General features: G+C 46.4%; 1 protein-coding gene across 2 annotated transcripts in view; it reads right to left on the bottom strand.

Moving 5' to 3' along the window:
* Positions 1–2,354: 2,354 nt before the first annotated feature.
* The window catches only part of epha2b (eph receptor A2 b), a 25,702-nt gene continuing 10,201 nt past the window's right edge, over positions 2,355–17,855 (bottom strand). The window contains exons 4-17 of one of the 2 annotated variants that reach the window (XM_023407848.2): positions 13,202–13,357; positions 12,308–12,667; positions 11,962–12,092; positions 11,697–11,871; positions 11,484–11,583; positions 10,724–10,779; positions 9,586–9,711; positions 8,693–8,890; positions 8,532–8,593; positions 8,243–8,452; positions 7,986–8,135; positions 7,709–7,902; positions 6,063–6,218; positions 2,355–4,275 (exon numbers count right to left, since the gene is read on the bottom strand). In XM_023407848.2, the coding sequence (XP_023263616.1) occupies positions 4,167–4,275; positions 6,063–6,218; positions 7,709–7,902; positions 7,986–8,135; positions 8,243–8,452; positions 8,532–8,593; positions 8,693–8,890; positions 9,586–9,711; positions 10,724–10,779; positions 11,484–11,583; positions 11,697–11,871; positions 11,962–12,092; positions 12,308–12,667; positions 13,202–13,357 (2,183 nt within the window). In that variant the 3' untranslated portion in view covers positions 2,355–4,166. The remainder of the gene's footprint in view (positions 4,276–6,062; positions 6,219–7,708; positions 7,903–7,985; positions 8,136–8,242; positions 8,453–8,531; positions 8,594–8,692; positions 8,891–9,585; positions 9,712–10,723; positions 10,780–11,483; positions 11,584–11,696; positions 11,872–11,961; positions 12,093–12,307; positions 12,668–13,201; positions 13,358–17,855) is intronic. The other variant, XM_023407849.2, reaches the window with a different exon arrangement.

Genomic DNA, 17,855 nt, shown 5'->3' with positions numbered 1-17,855 from the left:
GTATAAGTATATTTATAAATATGTGGCTGTGTAAATATTTGTATATGTGTATATATATATATATATATATATATATATATGTGTGTGTATTTCTTTGTAGTGATTTTTATGTAAATATGAATTTTGGTATTTGGTAAAGATAAATATGTATGTGTTGAATTACCCTGTAATGGTACATACCAGCCTATCAGGTGAAGACACCCATGTATAAAGCGGTAGTCTGTTCATACAGGTGGGCTGGAAGGTGAGTGCTATGTAACAGATTAAAATAAAATAATTAACATAAAAAATCAAATGAAATGAAATAAAATAGAATAAAATAAAAATTAAATATAATGAAATAAAATAAAACAAAATCAAATGAAATTAAACGCAATGAAATAAATAAAATAACATTAAAAAAATCAAATGAAATGAAATAAAATAGAATAAAATAACATAAAAAAATAAAATGAAATGAAATAAAATATAATAAAATAAAGTAAAATAGAATAAAATAAAATAAAATATAATGAAATAAAATAAAACAAAATTAAATGAAACGCAATGAAATAAATAAAATATAATAAAGCAGAATAAGAAGCTTTTTTCATTCTGAAACCTCACCCTGGACTCGTAGCTCCTCATGTGCCTCTTACGGCCACTCAGGCATTGTAACATTAGGCAATGAGAGAAGTGGGTATTACATTCATTTAGTTTATTTACAAGTTCACTGATGTTAAGTTTGTGGATCTGGGTCGGACTGACTGCTGACACAAACTGAACTCTGGTGGAAAACCATTCGATTAAAAAGGTAATTCCATTGTATCACAACTTGTGTTTGGTTTGCAGAGTTTTGTCTCCTGTTTCTATCGGTCATGATGATATTGTACTCATCGAAGTAAATGCTTAAATCTGGGAACACACAAAGGACAAGAAGCACAAGGAGTCAGACGATCACACAGGTTGTGAAGAAGCCAACAGAGATTATCTGAGGCCCTTTGTTTAGGAGTCGGTAGTAATCCCTCATTACAGAAGGTAGGTCAGGTATGTCAACGATTACCCACAGAGTTATCTGTACATTGTGATCAACGTTTACAACGTACAATTCGGGCTTAAAAAAAAATTGTTTGGCTTTGTGTATTTGTGTATAACCCGTCTGACCGACTTCCTTCTGCTCAGTGAGGTCAGTGTCGTTGTCACTGACAGGAAACAACCAGAAACACGTCAGGTATGAAAAGCACAGGTCTCAATTATAAAATGCATGAAGATTGAATTCCATTTGCACAAGATATCTCAATAACGCCTTGAAGGAACGTCTTCAAATTTGGCACAAACATTTGCTAGGACTCAAGGGTGAACTGATTAGACTTTGGTGGCTACAGGTCAAAGGTCAAGGTCACGGTGACCTCACAGAACACGGTTTTTGGCCTTGTGAGCACCATATCTCAAAAATTCCTCAATAGACTCTCTTCAAATTTGGCACAAACATTCACCTGGACTCGAGGATGAATTGATTAGATTTTGGTGGTCAAAGGTCAACATCAGTGTGACCTCACAAAATACCTTTTAGCCATTACTCAACTCCACACACAAATTATGACAATATTTCACACAAATGTTCATATTTAATATAAATGGTAAACAGGGATGTAACCTGAAACTAGTCTGAGAGGCGGAGGGATATGACCACAGCACAACACCCGTGCAGCACATTTTCACTCACCCACTCCCTACATGACTGACTTTACAGATTCCTCCCCTCAACCTTTTGTACTGAATAAACCCGTGTGTCTAAGAGCCGAGCTGCTGGAAAACATAAAGCTAGACATATGACGCCATAACGAGGTGATGTCTCACGTTTTTTGTTCGTTAGTTTCTGACTCAGACGTCCAGTGTAAAGGACCAATCCACCAGAACTTTAACAAGCAGTGAGGGAGAAATTCTGACCTTCACTTTCAACGGGTTCATGGGAGAAGAACATCTGACGCTGGAGGTCGTTTCCCAAGACAAGAGTAATCAAACAGCCGATCAGTGTGTGATCTCTGTTTAACAAATATAAAAACATCAGAGCTAAATCTGACGTTTTCATGTTTACTTTACCACATAGTTTAATATCTGATCTGATTAGAGAATATAAATCGAATAAGTATCTAATAACTAGATACTACAGCGTGTGTGTGTGCGTGCGTGTGTGTGTGTGTGAGAGTGTGTGTGTGTGTGTTTATTACAGGCTCCAACTGTGGAATTAAAGCATCCAGCAGCATTATGAGGATTTCCAGGTGGAAGTATAAACATCCTGGCACCATGTAAAACAAACAGAAACATCCCTCTGCTGTGTTTAGTGTCAATCAGACAAACAGGCTCTGCCAAAATTTAATTTAAGACTTTATTGCTCCAAAAATGCAAATGAAGACAATCTCAGGTGTGAATAATTCAGGAATAAAAAGAGGGACATTAAAGCTTTTTTTTTTTTCATTATTATTATTATTATCAAGAATGAGAGCGCAACCTTCAGTTATAATCCCAGCTCAGTGTTTATCAAGATAAATAAATAAAAGTAAAAAATAAATAGACTATTAAATACAGTATAAAACAACAGGCAAAAGGGAAGGAGTTTGCTCTTTTATGAAGGAACTCTCAAAATGTTTGGAAAGGCAGCAGAAGGAGGAGACGTGGCTTTTGGAGGACAGTGATGGGAACTGATCAGTTTGTTAATATGGCAAATAGTGAAATCATACAAAAGTAACAAAATCCCTTTTCCAAAGATGGGTCTATCATCAGCTACAAGAGAATCAGAGATACATTTGAAAAACACAGTAAAAATTCAAGTAGAGGAAGGTGCACGTCAGTAACACAATGATTTTGCAGTCATCAATTAAGAGAGGAGCACTGGGGGGGGTGGGGGGGCTCCCACAGACAGGCACTTCAAAATGTCTTTACATGTCGAGCGCTGAATTGTCAAAAGCTTATGTATTTTTTTTTTGTTTAGTTTAATCCCGTCAACGTGTCACTCAAACCAACAGCGGTGGATCTTTGTCGCTTCTACAAAAACAAAACGAGAAACGTTGAAATTGAAAAACCAAAAAAACTATTATTAAGTATGAAATCATTTCAACCACAACAAAAATCATCATTATGAAGTTCTTTTTTCTTTTTTTCTTCTTAGGAGTTGGGGGGGGGGGGGGGGGGGGGAGTAAATTCATTAATGGCAAACTTCACCATCTCCCTCTTCATTACCGGCACACTACAAATAGATAAACTGCACTGTAATTGAAAATGATTTAATTGACTTTTTAATTGATTTCTGACTGTGATACCATTTGTTTTTGTTGAGACAAACCAAGAGATCATGTGATTCTTGATCCAAGTGCTACATTATATAAAATTCTCAATATTTTTGGTAAAAAATCTGTACACAAAGAGTACCTCATATATGTCCTAACACCACGTATATGATTATAGCTTAATCTCAGCACGGAGCCAGCAGAAGGTCAGTCTGTGTTTACACACCTGAGCGTCACCGTCTCTTTTACTCTGGGCCAGCTCACCCTCTTTTCTTTTTTTCTTTTTCTTTTCCTCTCTCTCTCGGCGCTCCATCCTCACTGGTCTAACAGGAAGTGGACCAAAGTGCCAATTAAAAGGGGGGGGGGACGCCATGACATCAGCACCAACCACAGACTGAGCCGAGGCTGAATTCCTCTAGCTCCCATACTGTCACACTGCACCGTGCAGTGGGGGGGGGGGCGACGAGCTCAGGGTGCAGTTTCTGCAGTTGAAGCTGTTCCCAGAACGAACTGGCTCGATTGTTGATGTTTATGAAGCCGGAATGTGAAATGAAGAAAAAAAAAAAAATTAAAATAAATGCATGAGCAATGGATTGTATCTGTACAGAAGACATGAGTAATAAAAAATAGATATCTAAATATACAGAGTCTAACTGATACATCTATCGTTGTATATTTTGTTCCTTTCCCGTGTGGATAAGATGAAGAAATAAAAACAAAAAAAAAATGTACAGTAAGTCAGTCTGAGTTAAGTCAGTTGGCCCCAAAGGATGGCGAGACGTTTTCTCTTGGTTCCGCCGATCGAGCGGCGTCCCTGCAGTGTCGCTCCGGCTCAGCTCAGAGTTCAGAGGGCCGCCTGGCGTCAGTGCCCCATTTTAATTCCCTCCGTCGGCGTCAGGATCACACTGCAAACACACTCAGGGTGCTGGTCTGGTCCTTCAGACCCAAGATGCTGTAGGCGATTCTTTTCAGATGGCCAGGGAGCCTCACCCCGATGTTCTTAATGTCCCTGTAAGAGAGAGAGAGAAAGGGAGAGGGAGGGAGGGAGAGAGAGAGAGAGAGAGAGAGAGAGAAAGAGAGGGAGAGAGAGAGACGATAAGAGGAGGATTTACACTTTGGACTCGTTCCACATCTTTCCCGCCTCTCGAGCTCTTGAAGCAATCACTGATTCATCCACTGTGATGAAACGCCAGCCGGTTCAGCTAGGTGGGGTGTCTTCCAGGGTCTCAATTTATCTTCAATTAAAGGATAATACTGGGGGGGGTTCGCTCCTCACAGGCACATGATGCAAACCTGCGGAAGCCCTGCTGCAACACAGCAGTCCCAAGTCAAAGCCTTAATTACAGCCTTAATTACTTAACGAGGATTCTCCCTGTTGACCATGAATCACTTGTCTGGCGAGCAGAGGGTGGCCTGTAAATAACTGCTGGTTTTCCGAGAGTGCTACCAGATGCCCCGAGATGGAAACATGGGGCCATGAAATCACACCATTCAGTACGACAAATACTTCAAAAAGGGTTTGTCGTCTGCTTCACAGTCTGCCAGGATCATGAGGTATGTACTGTACACCATGGCAGAGGAGGAGGAGGGGGGGGGGGGGTTTCCTTTTAGCTTTTAGCCTGAAACAACCTTATATCATGTGCTGCACTGAGCAAAAGCTGGAGTCTGTTTCATTAAAATCAAACTGACTGAGACGACACTACTACGTTTTCATTTTAAAACTTTTCCTACGTTTCCTCCTCAAGACTTTCAGAGACGCTGCTGGACCCGCTTCAGTTTGAAAACTCTGGGAATGAAATGAGGACGCAGACACCCACGGTCTCTCCTGATTGGCTCTCATCAGCCTCGTCTGCCGGCCGTGAATACGCCATGATAATGAATTAAATGTGTTACCGACCTTCTTGTCTTCATTAGCGGCAACTAATCAACTGCAGAGAAGACAATCTGCTTCCTGTTTTACACTCAGTGTGTGCGATTGCTCAGGTATGTGTGTGTTTTTCAAGTGTTTTGGTCTGGACGGACATTATTTTCGTTTGAAAGCGCCGGTTTACAATGAAAACGTAGAAGTGTTGATGTAATCTTAAACCCTCCTGTGATAAGTTCAGGTGGGGGTGGGGGTGGGGCACTCTGAGCGCACCTCTTCAATCTTTCTAGAAGTACAAACGTGCCGACAACGGGGCTTCAAATCTCATCCATCTATTTCAGCTCCTTAATCTTCTCGTTGCTCAAACTGTACAGGCTATTCTCTCCTCTTCCTCCTTTAATGTAGACGAAGCCACGAGAGGCCTCTGCCCTAAACAGGCAAAACTGGTGGTTTTTCGGGAGTGTGTGTGTGTGTGTGTGTGTTTTGGGGATGATGATGAAAGCAAGCACTAGCAGAGGAGGAATGCATAATGGATGAGACGGGGGGGGGGTGAAGGGAGGGATGAGAGAAAGAATGGAGAGAGGAAAGAAGAATAAGGACTGCAGCGACCACAAGCCACCACGACCAGCCTGCCACAAATGAGCCCACTCCTTCCCCCCTCCCTCCGTTACTTTTTCCATCTTAAACATTTCTCAAGTTGTAGCTGAGGTTAGAGATTATATTGTGCACAAACTTTTTCTGCTGGCTGCTGAAAAAGCAACGTTTTTTGTTTTTTGGGAAAACAAATATATAAGCTACCAGAGGGAAGTTCATAAAAGACGTTTACTTTATGTTGGTTTTAATTCATGCACAATTTGAAAAACAAATGTTCCTCCTCTTTGCCAAAAACAAAAAGTAAAGAGATCCAAAGTGTTGTGAATGAGGCCACTCACTCGTTCTTCATCTGCAGGACCTGGTCCATGGTGACGATCCCGGCGCACGTGAAGTTCTCGCTGTACTGGCTCATCTTGATGGACTCCAGCCACTCGGACACCGACCTGAAGGGGGAACCGTCCGAGCCGCTGGTGCTGGGCAGGCGGATGGATACGCTGCGGAGGAAAGAAAAAAAGTAGACCCGAATGATAATCGTCAACAGGCTTTCCCACAACAAAGGCGGATGACTGAGGACTGTAATTACAGACGCAGGAAACAAGATGGTGATAAAAACCAGTTGGAGCTGTTCGGGGGCAAAGAACCGATTAAGACACGAGCACGGCAGCCTTTTGTCCGTTCTCACCGGTTCTGGCTTTTAATGCTCCTCACAAAAGGAAAAATATGTGTTCATGCATACGGTCCCATACAAAGGAGCTTTAATGTTCCTCAGGACTGCACACACACATTTCTTTCATTAGCCTGGCAGGCAAGGTGTCATTATGTGCTTTTAACGGTTTAAGTAGACCTTCTTAAAGCTTTCCCCAGAACTACCCAGATACACCCTGCACTTCTGTCCTGGGGAGCTGCTGCCAGAGCGGCTTTTAAGTCTGTTCCAGCAAGTCCAGGTCTCTGGTTCCTCAAGACAAGTTCAGGTCAAACTTCAAGTAAGTTCAGTCTCAAATAAATCAAGACCAGTCCAAGTTAAGTCTCCAGTCAGTTACTTAGACCGTTTCACAAAAATAAAGACTAAGGCCTATGTTACCATGGTAACAATTGATGGACACCTGCGCTAACCAGAAGCTCCCAGCAAAAACGACAACAAAAAAAAAGAACAAAACAGGAAAACATGGATCATAATTTGTGGTTTGGCGACATTGTTATAGAGAGAGAAAAGAAAAGGGAAAGAGTTTTTAAGAGACGGTTTTTAGAATTCACATTTCCTGCTGGAGGTAAACAGAGCCGAGCGGTCAGTTGCTGATTGAAAAAAAAAGTCTCAATGACGATAGTCAAGAGCTAAAGTGTCTGAAAAAGTCTATTTGTTTTATCTAAGCCACAGTCAAAGTCTGTCTTTGTGAAACTGTTCAAAACAAAAACAAAAAACAAGCACAAAGAAAATATCAAGTCTAAAGGCACAAATCTTTCAAATTAAACTGGTCTCTGACCTTTAAAACGACATTTTAGCATTTGAACATTTTCCTGCTAATAGTGTTTTTCATACAGTCACTCAGACCAAGTGCACAGGTGTGTGGTGACCTGCTGACTCTGTCTTATTTAGTTTTTATTGCTCCAAAAAAGTGCGAATGTTTGTCCTTTCACGTCTTGAGTCACGCTTCACAATAGTGACGTCGGAGGTTTTGAGCTAAACTCTACAGCTCTGGAAGCAGAACCTTTAACTTACTGTTGATTCTGTTTTAGCTCATTGAGCTGTTTCTAAAGCGGAGGGCAGTTCCCTTCCTCGTGACTTCAGGGGCTTATTAACAGTTTTCATGCTGCGTAAGCGGAAAACAAAAGGAGAAATGAGACTAAAACCTGAATCTATATTAATCGTATTGTGAACGTTGTGGTTTCAGGGCCGTTTCCAAGGACTGGCGGCTCATAGTGGTAACTACTGAAGGTCAAAAATACGCAAACCAAGCCATTTAGTCTGGTACGTAAATAAACTTACCGTGGGTCAAAGTCTGCGATGGTCTTCAGGGACTCTGGGCTCCGCAGCAGTTTGTCCAGCAGACTGACGATGTCTCCGAAGCGTGGCCTCTTGGAGCGATCCTGAAGCCAGCACTGCAGCATCAGCTGGTAAACAGCCGAGGGGCAGTCCATGGGCGCCGGCAGCCTGAACGCCTCGTTGATGGCCTTCATCACCTGCAGGAAGTTCATCAGGTAACTGATTAGACCTTTTCTCAGCAACGGGCTCATGAAAAACATCAGAGGACACCGAAGCTCACCTCGTGGTTACTCATGTCCCAGTAAGGCCTTTCGCCAAACGCCATGACCTCCCACATGACGATGCCAAAGCTCCACACGTCGCTGGCTGAGGTGAACTTCCTGTACGCTATTGCCTCTGGAGCCGTCCAGCGAATGGGGATCTTACCTCCCTGTTCAAGAGAAACGCTTCAAGTTAGAGACAGAGAAACGAAAATAAAAGAAAACTCAAGCCGTTAAAACTCCACCGCGCCGCACCGGGAGTTTGATATCTACTTACACTCGTGGTGTACGTCCCCTCGGGATCGTCCTCCAGCACCCGGGACAGGCCGAAGTCGGACACTTTACACTCCAGGGTGTTGTTGACGAGGATGTTGCGGGCAGCCAGGTCGCGGTGGACGTAGCTCATGTCAGAGAGGTACTTCATGCCGGCAGCGATGCCGCGCAGCATGCCCACCAGCTGGAAGGAGGAAAACTCACCGTCGTGGTCCTGACAGGGGAAAAAATTTGTTTTCAGTTTTGTGACTAAAACAGGAAGAAACTTACAAAGAAACCGATCATGGACTTACCCTCAGGTACCTGTCCAGTGCTCCGTTCTCCATGTATTCAGTCACGATCATGGCGTGTTTGACTGCACACAAACATTAAAACAACTCACTACCTGCCCAGAGTCACCAGAATAAAAGTGAGAAAATGATGAAAAAAAGTTTTAAAAAGCAGCAAAACTCACAGAAATCCTTACATTTGGTGACCACCCCCTCCAGGCGAATGATGTTCTGGTGAGAGAATTGACCCATGATGGAGGCTTCGCTCAGAAAGTCCTGCCTCTGTTTCTCCGTGTAGCCGGGCTTCAGCGTCTTGATCGCCACCGCCACCTCCTTCCTCCCCGGCACCCTCAGAATCCCCCGGTACACCTCGCCAAACTCCCCTGCAGGGGAAAAAAAAGAAGAAAATCATTTAAGAAAAGGGATATCGGGTGAGTTTGATACGTCTCCTCAGGTTTCCAGCTGCAGGCGTTTGCTGTGCAACAGAGTGAAAACAGGGAGGTTTTGCCCGGGGCCGTCTCACAGGTGTGTTGAGGCTGGGTGTTGAGAGGCAGAGCCGATGTTGTATAATTAGTGGATGGCCTGTGGTGTGAGAGCATGGGAATCAGCTGTCACATGAGGAGAAAGGAGTGAGAGAGAGAAGGGGGGGGGGGGCGTCGTGGGAATTTAGGGAGGGGGTGAAAGCTGAAAAAAGCCTGTCGGTTCAAAGGGTAAAGGTGGTCGCGCTCGGATAAACGTATCATGTATGAAAGATCTGGGCAGGGCCCAGGAAGCTGCTCTGATATCCGTCCAAAACACTGATTCTGCAACACTTTGTTTTGTGTAATTGTTCATGTCAACTTGAGCCAAAACACACAGATCACCACAGCCAAGAGTTGCCACACAGCAGAAAATGCCTCGACTTGTTGTGTGAGAACTCCAGATAGATGCTAATCTCGCTAAAGTAACCGCTGTCAGTCAGCTTCTTAGGCCGTGGAAAAGGCTCAATATAAACTGAGAGCCCGGGGATTGGAAAAATCTTTCAACATCGCGGCGTTGAGCCCCACAGCAGAGCGTCTCGGCGGGGCTCGTCACTCACCAGCTCCAATGACTTTCTGTTTGGTTATGTGGCTGGGGTGGATTTCAGTGGCGAACTTCAGGACGGCTACGTTGGGGTCCTCGTATGTGTGTGGGTCCACGTAGGTCTTCAGAGGCTTCAGTTGCTCTGTGAGGAAAAAGGAAGAAGATTGTTTGTAATAAAATTTAATATCACAATTATCTTGACCTAAAATGATCAGTTATGAAGTTTTATCGCGGAAACCACAAATAAACAATTAGCAGCACTTTCTGTTTGCTCTATATAAGTTTGTGGTTTATTGTCGGGAGTGCGTGGCGGTCGTGGAGCTTTAGCCATCGCTGCATTTACAATTTACAAGAGCTTATAATTCACCCTCTTAGCTGCGCTGCTTCCTTCAGGCTGGTCTGGGGATAGCTGGTTAGCATGCTAACTTCAGTGAAGGAAATAAATGACAAGACTTAATGTTGGCGTTGCCTTCCACTGCTGAAGACAGCGCTCGGCGAGTAAAAGGAGTTAAGTTTGATGCCGAACTCACGTTTCCTTTAGACCGGTAAGTAAACAGCTGTTAATGCTAACGTTAGCTATGTAGCAAAAGCAAAACTTACATAGAGGTTCTTTTAAACATTAAAATAAAGACATGTCCAACACATCTGTGTCCGATACGAGAGGACAAGGGACCAGAAGCAGTGCTCGGTTTTCACACTCTGTTAACAAGGGAATAGCAAATGTATTATTTTTATTATTATTATCATTATTTTCCGTGCTATAACGTCTGTCAGAGCACAGACACTGTAAACACACCTGTCCAGCACGGTGCTGTTAAACCAGAGACACCGCGGCTACACTGTGTTCAGGGATGAAAGAGTGAAGCTGCAGCCTCCAAATGAGTTTAAAAAAAAAAAAAAAAGGGTTGTAGGAGGCTAAAAAATCTCGCCATGTTTTGACCGACAACAAAACAAATGCACGCTGCTTGCCACGCATGCGTCTGGGAGATTGTTGCAGCCTTGCCACACAGTACCTAATTAGTTAGTCAGTTAGATTAACCGCAGTGATTGAGCATGATAATTAAAATTAAAGTCTGAGAACGGTTTCATCTCTAGTTGTGTGTATATAAGTAAAGTGAGTAAAGCGAGACGGAGAGATGAGGGATGTTTCCTACCTGGGCTGGAGAAGTAGGTGTCCTCTGGTCCTTGCCTGGTGTGAGAGTTTCTCTTCCTGAATAAAAATAAATACATTTTATTCCACTTTCAAACAACAAATGGCAACTTTTTGTTCCTCTATATCATCGGCCTGCTTTAATATCAATAGCACATAGCAACCTTTGTAACCGTTTTTCCAGCCGTTCTAAGGCTTTCAAAAGGAGCCCGACACCGGTGCAATGCGTCCATTCAGAGAGAAGCGGCTCTTTGATAACGCCTGACGATAGACGGTGTTTGCCAAGCTGATTTAAAGACTGAAAGACAGACAAGCAGGCGGGAGGGAGGGAGGGAGGTGGACAGACGAGCCGCAGCCTACCGCGGTACACTCCCAGGTCACCTTTACAAAGTGCCTGCAGTCGGGTACAGAAGGAACTAAGCGCCTCTTATCACCAACAATGTGCCACTCTGGACCAATTTCCTTTCAAAGGCCCCAACACTCACCAGAATATAACCATTGAGCAATGACAAGGTGCATTCAACGCAAATTCTTCCCCTGCGAGTGCTGGGACACAGATCCAGATAAAGAGAAAGAGAAAGGTGGCTAAAGGAAGAGAGAAAGAGAGAGGTGAGGAGAGAGTGAATGCAAAGGCCATGTGGAGGCCCCACAAAGGAAGGGCTGAAGAATGAGAGAGGAAGCCGGTGAAGGAGGGTGTATTCTAACTGATTAACAGGACAGAACGACGGGGGTGTGGGTGTGGGTGTGGGGGGGGGGCTACTGACCGTCTGCGTAGGAACAGGACCACGATCACTATGAACAACATGGCCGCTCCTCCGACCGCTGCACCGAGCACGGCTGCTGTGTTGCTTTGAGTGAGGCGTCCTGGAGAGTAAAGAAACAGCGGAGGCAACGTGTCAGAGAGGTCTCACTCCTACAGGAAACTCAAGAAACTTTTTTTTTTTTTTCTTCTTCTACAGTTGGTTTTTCCTCTGTACCTTCAGCAGAAGAGGTCTCGTACTGTTCCTCCACGCTGGAGCCTCCGGGGCTGCCGTCGCTGCCCAGGGCCTGGACCCTGAACAGGTAGGCTGTGCCCGGGGCCAGATCGCTGATCTGCACCGAGTTCTTCTCCAGTTTGAGCACGATGAAGGTCGTCACATCCAGGTTATCGTCCTGCGACACGGAGAGAAGTTTTTTAATTAAATACCTTTGGCAGCAGATTTAAACTTGTAAGATAAGATGAAGTAAACACGAGTGACGCACCTTCTTGCGGTAGATCAGCTCGTAGCGGACGGGCCGGTGTTGGGCCAGTGGTCGGGGAGATACGTCCCAGGAAAGAGACAAGCTGGTGGAGGTCCTCTCCACCAGTCGCATGGCGGTAATCTTGGGGGGATCTGGGGACAAAGCGGAGTGAATACTTCAGCATCTTTGCGATGTGAAAACCTTTAAAAAGAATCTGAAAAATACGACAGTGATGATGAAATCTGACAGTTCATCTCCCTCCTGCAGCAGGATTTGACTTGCTGCGCTTGGCCTCCTCACAGATATCATCTCTCATCACTGCAGCACAGATAGCATCGCTCCGCCGCCTCGTATCAGCTGCACTCACCTGTGTAGTGCAGAGATGTAGTCAGAGTGGTGGTGGATGGCGGTCCATGAGCCCGAGGCGTCGCCTGACTGGCAAACACCGACACGCCGCTGTGAGCCTCCACAGTGAAGGTGTAGTTGAGGTGAGCGTCTAGCTCGCTCACCGACACCTTGGTCTCAGTAAGGCCAACGCTGGATGGGTCGTAGCGGATCTTCTCCCCGCAGGGCTGACAGGCGCCGCCCTCGCAGCGCTGGCACACCACGCCGTAGGTGATGTCGGAGCGACCTCCGGTGTCTTCAGGCGGGTTCCACGACAGGAGGAGTTTTCCCGCGGAGAGCTGGGTGGTGGTGGCCATGAGGTCTCGCGGGGCAGAGGGGAGGCCTGAGGAACACAGATCAGGACGTTAGAAACAAGAAGCAAAATGTCACATGACGGCAGGATGTCGCTTCAAAAAATGAGCTAAAGCCCTCAAACAAAACTGCTTCTTCATAATAATGGATTTAAATCCATTCAGTATAATTAATATAATAAATAATATAATAAAATCTAAATGTTTCACCACACACACATATTAAATATATTTACAGATTTCTTGTGAAATGAACCTTTCCCACATTTGAACAGATGCATCACTGAAAAAATTGTTGATCTTAAAGTTTAATAATAAAGAGACAGGAAAGTCATCATGCATTTGTAGAATCAGTAAATCAGTGATGCTTTTTTCTCTCATTTAAAATGTCCAAAAAACATTAATGTCTTAATCCATTTACTAATATGTGCAGGAAAAACTGGTGCAACAAGAAAATCATATTTAATTCCTGCACGCGTGGAAACTCAGGTGTGACATGACTTGGTAGCTCATTGGCAGCTACTGTTTCTTCATGCAAAAGGTCTCAAATGAAGGAGACTCGTTACCTGAACAGGGTCCGGTGGGGGGGTCGGTCAGGGCCCGGTAGAAGCCGTCCGTGCAGGGACAAACCAAAGCCCCGGAGTCCTGCCTCTGGGTGTTTGCAGGGCACGGCTCACACTTCTCCCCGGATGCTGCAGCTTTGAAGAAGCCGGGCTGACATTCTGCAAACACAGAAAAGACGCGGAGATTTGCATGAGCAGGTGAATGAGGACAACAGTGACTTCAGGCATCTTCCTACATGACACACAGCACACGGAGCCGGTTCCTCCACATCACTCAGGCCTCTTTAAAAGATCAGTGACGCTGTGAACTTTTCACCTTTGCGCGCAGGACCGCGAGGTGGAGTGGACATGTTATTATGTCAAGGCTAAAGGTCAGATCTGGACAAGTGACAGAGATATGGGAGGGAAAACAGAGGGCAAGTTCTGCACAGTGTTGACTCATTGAAACAACAGCTTTTCTCACACGAGCCGAGCCCTGAAACAAGAACGCAGACTCCCTGCCTCGCCGGCACTCCTACTCTTTACTTTTTCAACCAACAACCCCCCTCTGCTGCTGCTGCCTCACCGTCTCTCTCTCAACAAACACAACCCGTCTTCCCACATTCCCCAGCGGTAAGTCAGTCTTCAAAGCTGCGAGACAAGAGAAATAAAAAGGCAACAAAAGTCGAGCACCAAGATTTAGAAATGAAGCAGCATCCGTTTGCGCTCAAAAGTTCTTTATGTTGTTTTATATTTTGCAGCCTTCTGAAACTGTATCGCAGAGATAAGATGACACCTAATTTCACACGTCCGACTCAGAGCACAGAGGTGCAGGTAGAAGATCCAGCTGTGTGTAGCGGTGGTGAAATATGAACTTAACACGGTGTGAAATTTCTGAGTGAGCGCCGTAAAGGAAAGTGAAAACGAGACGAGCCCCCCCCCTCACATTTAACTCTGCGAGGGCATTCCAACGGCTGCTGCTGCTCATGTCCTCACACCATCACACATTCACACACACACACACACACACACGCACACACACACTCTAATGTATGCACTGCACACATGCACCCACACCCACATGTATGCACAAAATACACATACATGTATGCAGAGCACACCCGCGGACACACGGGTAAATCTGACATCAGAGGAGGGGGATTATGTACGCTGCCTGTCACCTGTTCACGTCCTTCTCTCACACACACACACACACACACACACACACACGTACGTTTCCCTCCGAGTCATTTCCTCGGGGCGTTTAAATAGCTCCTGACAGAAGTTCATAGGATGTTGACAATGAAAATGAGACATGTCGGTCAAAGGACGACAGAAGATAAAGAGAAGAAAGAATGTAAAGTGAAGAAGAGAGCGATCGGATGAGGCAGACAAGACGACATGATTGCCAGTTAAAATGAAAGCATGAAGATTGAAGTTCGTGCCAGTGGAGGGGGGGGGGAGAGAAGCAACGAGACATTAAGTCGAAGGCAAACATCAGAGTTTGCGAAGGGTAGAGCCAAGAGGCCGAGGCCAAGCACAGAGATGATATCAGCTCCGCTCAGAGATGCTGTCTCGCTCACTCGAATCAAGTATCATGTTTGAAGCCACAAGTGACCACACACAAGACAGAGAGCACACAGCTCCCGCTCCATTTCAGTCATATCAAGGGAGATTTACTCGATTGACCATGAAGTTCGCTTTTCTTTTCTTTTCTTTTCTTTTTTTTCCCTCCTCACTGTGGTTTGGTTTCTTTCGGGGGTTTCGGCGGAGCAGCTGTGAAGAGGTGTGTATCGACTGAAGAGCGCGGCGACAATGGCGGAAAGAAACATACTCGGCACGAGAAGGATCTGTACGTTTGTCTAATGGGCTTTTCCCTCAAGACAACATCTCCTCTCTGTCGCCAGCTGTTTCACTAAACAACCGCCGCTACTCATTAACGCACATGACCCGGAGGAGGACGGGGCGAGGCCGAGGAGAGGAGGGGCGGAGGGACAGAAGGTCGAAGAAAGAAAAGATAGGAATACTGTACCCTGCTGAGGGCTGGAGAAAAGAGGTGGGGAGAGAAAAGGAGACAGGCCAGGGTGAACTCCTCCATTGAGAAGGGGGAACAGCTGCTGCCTCAAACCCCGATTCATACCCCTACCTCTCCTCCTCGTAATCCCCGAATTCCTTCCTCCCCTCCTTTCTCTCCTCCCAGTCCTCACTAAAAAGGCTCCCAGCTAACCCATTAACATTGCTATTCACCACTGACCAGCAGGCAGGGAGAATGCCATGCCATTCAAGTGCTGAAAGAGAAAACACACACACACACACACACACACACACACACACACACAAGCATTGCAGATGGGAATAGCCGAGATGCCACATGGCAACTGAATAGAGCAGGACTAGCCTCTTTTTGGCGCTACAGTGCCGGCTGCAATGCATCGTGGTCAGGCCTGCGGAGATGATGGCCTTACACTGTAAGCTGCCTCTATAATCAAGATGCATTCCAGCGCACACCACCCAACAGGAGGCCTGTAGCCCGGCGGCTTCACTGCAGCTTTCAGTTTTCAGCCCCCGGCTCCTCCGGCGCGAAGGTGAGCGAGTTTGAGTTTCTCGAAACGCGTGAGTCACGGTGACAGTAACTGAAGCTCGAAAGTGAGGATTCTTCGACAAAGCGGAGACCGGTGAAAGGAAACTTCCTGGTTCCATGGAGAAGGTGGGGGGGTGGGGGGGGTTTGGATTGTTGCTGGACACAACAGGAAGCAGGAAGCGCGAGGCTGACGCAGCCTTCCTTCCTAAAGCAGCCAATCAAAGCAGGGAAACACAGGGGAGCGTGACCAAGAGAAGAACCAGCGCTGAGTCTACCAGAGTCCTGAGACAGAATAATAACTGCAGGGGAAGCCAAAACGTGTTGACCCAACATGAACGCAGCCACTATAGGGGAGGGGGTGAGGGGTGAGAGGGGGGGGGTCCCGCGTTGAATGCTTTCCCTCTCATAAACAAAAGTCTCCCAGCCTCTTCTAAGTTAAAACATCTGAGAAACTTCGAGCGGACACTTTTTCTTTCTCCCTCCCCGTCGCTCCGGTGTGTCATGTGAGAGGCCCCCGTGCACCTCGAGTTGCTCCATGTTTGTTTATTGAGAGTGGGAGCAGAGGCCTGTTACAGTCTGGGGGCCCCGAATGGCTCTGGAGCCGGAGAGCGCCCGGGGGTGGGTGGGTGGGGTGGCGGCCCCCCACCTCAGTTTGTCGGCAGGACTTAAGATGGATGAGATGGCGACAGTGATGAATGTACGGTGCGATAGCTGGATGAATGGGTAGCATGTTGGCCTGACAGCAGAAGTCGCCCTCAGGACTTGGGGGGGGGGGGGTCCACAATCATGTCAGGCGCTGGGCTTCTTAAAGACAGAGAGGTCAGGTCTGCCTCAGGGTAGTTGTGAGTTAAACTGTGCATGGCTTACAGGGAGTCAGTGGCCAAGTAAAACAAACACATGCTCACTGTGATGAGGAGGAGGAGGAGGAAGAGTTGCAGCAGAAGCCCGTGGTTCGTCTCATGAGGAAGGAGGTTAAATACAGGAGTGAACAAAAAAACATCTTGGAAAAATAAATCCTTAAGAAATAAAAACAATGTCTTGATCCTTATCAGAGCTGCACAAATATATCTGGAGGCAAGTGAGTCAAGTCTTTGTCTCCTGCGCCCCCTCCCCTCCCCTCCCTCGCTCCCTCCATCCCCTCCCCCGTTTTCATTCCTGACTTGGTCCGACCCGTAATTGCAATATGTCATGTCATTTTGTTTGTATGCAGGGTGACAACATGTCATTAGCATTTTGGGGGGAGTCGGATTCGTCGGTGGAACAATGGGGGTCTCTGATGGGGGAGGTGAGCCAGTAACATGAGCCAGGGGTCACCGAGGTAAGGGAGGGGAGGGGTGGAGCGGGGGGCAGTAAAGGTGTAGGGGCAGATGAAAGTGTGTGTGTGTGGGAGGGGCGGAGGACATTAGTCAGAAGGATTAGCTGACCATTGGAGCAGCTGTAAGGGCATTACATCTGTTTTACAATTGCACTCAGGCTTTCATCTGGAGCTGTTAACAAACACAATAAATTCCCCGACCCCCCCCCCCCCCCACTCTCTCCATCCACTCCCTTGCTCTCCGACAGAGGAGGGATACCAGGAGTGAAAAGTGGAGTCAAGGAGGCTCAAAACATCCTCAACATGTTTCTAAAGTGAAGCAGAAACGAGTCCTGGCCGCCAGGAAGGTCGCAGACGTTTTCCAGCGCCCTCAGCTCGACCAGTCACGCTCATTTGGCCACGTTTCCTCCAGACAGCCAGGTGGCAAATGCAACGCCATTTTACCACACCACACTGAGCCAACAGGTCACACACACACACACACACACACACACACACACACCGAGAGCCGAGGATCGTCTCACTTCCTGGTTGGAGGAAGGGGCCAAAATGGGACCAAATGCACCAATAAACCAAACGACTTATCAGGCAGGAGGACAAAATGGAAAGTGGCTGAGCGAGGCCGCCGAGCGCCCGGCGACAATGGAAAGCCCTGAGCCGACGGGTCGGCGAGTCACCGGGGGATTAGATGACCTCCGGTTTCCGCTGCGGGCTCGTCCTGTTAGCAGTGAAGGGGTGGGTGGAGTGGGTGCTGTGTTGTGCTATGCTGGAGGAGGGAGGGA

Source organism: Seriola lalandi, unplaced genomic scaffold (assembly GCF_002814215.2).
Source record: "Seriola lalandi dorsalis isolate HSWRI2012SDOR001 ecotype SW California unplaced genomic scaffold, Sedor1 jcf7180002054349, whole genome shotgun sequence".
NCBI classification, from domain to species: domain Eukaryota; kingdom Metazoa; phylum Chordata; class Actinopteri; order Carangiformes; family Carangidae; genus Seriola; species Seriola lalandi.
This window is presented reverse-complemented; position numbering and strand designations above follow the sequence as displayed.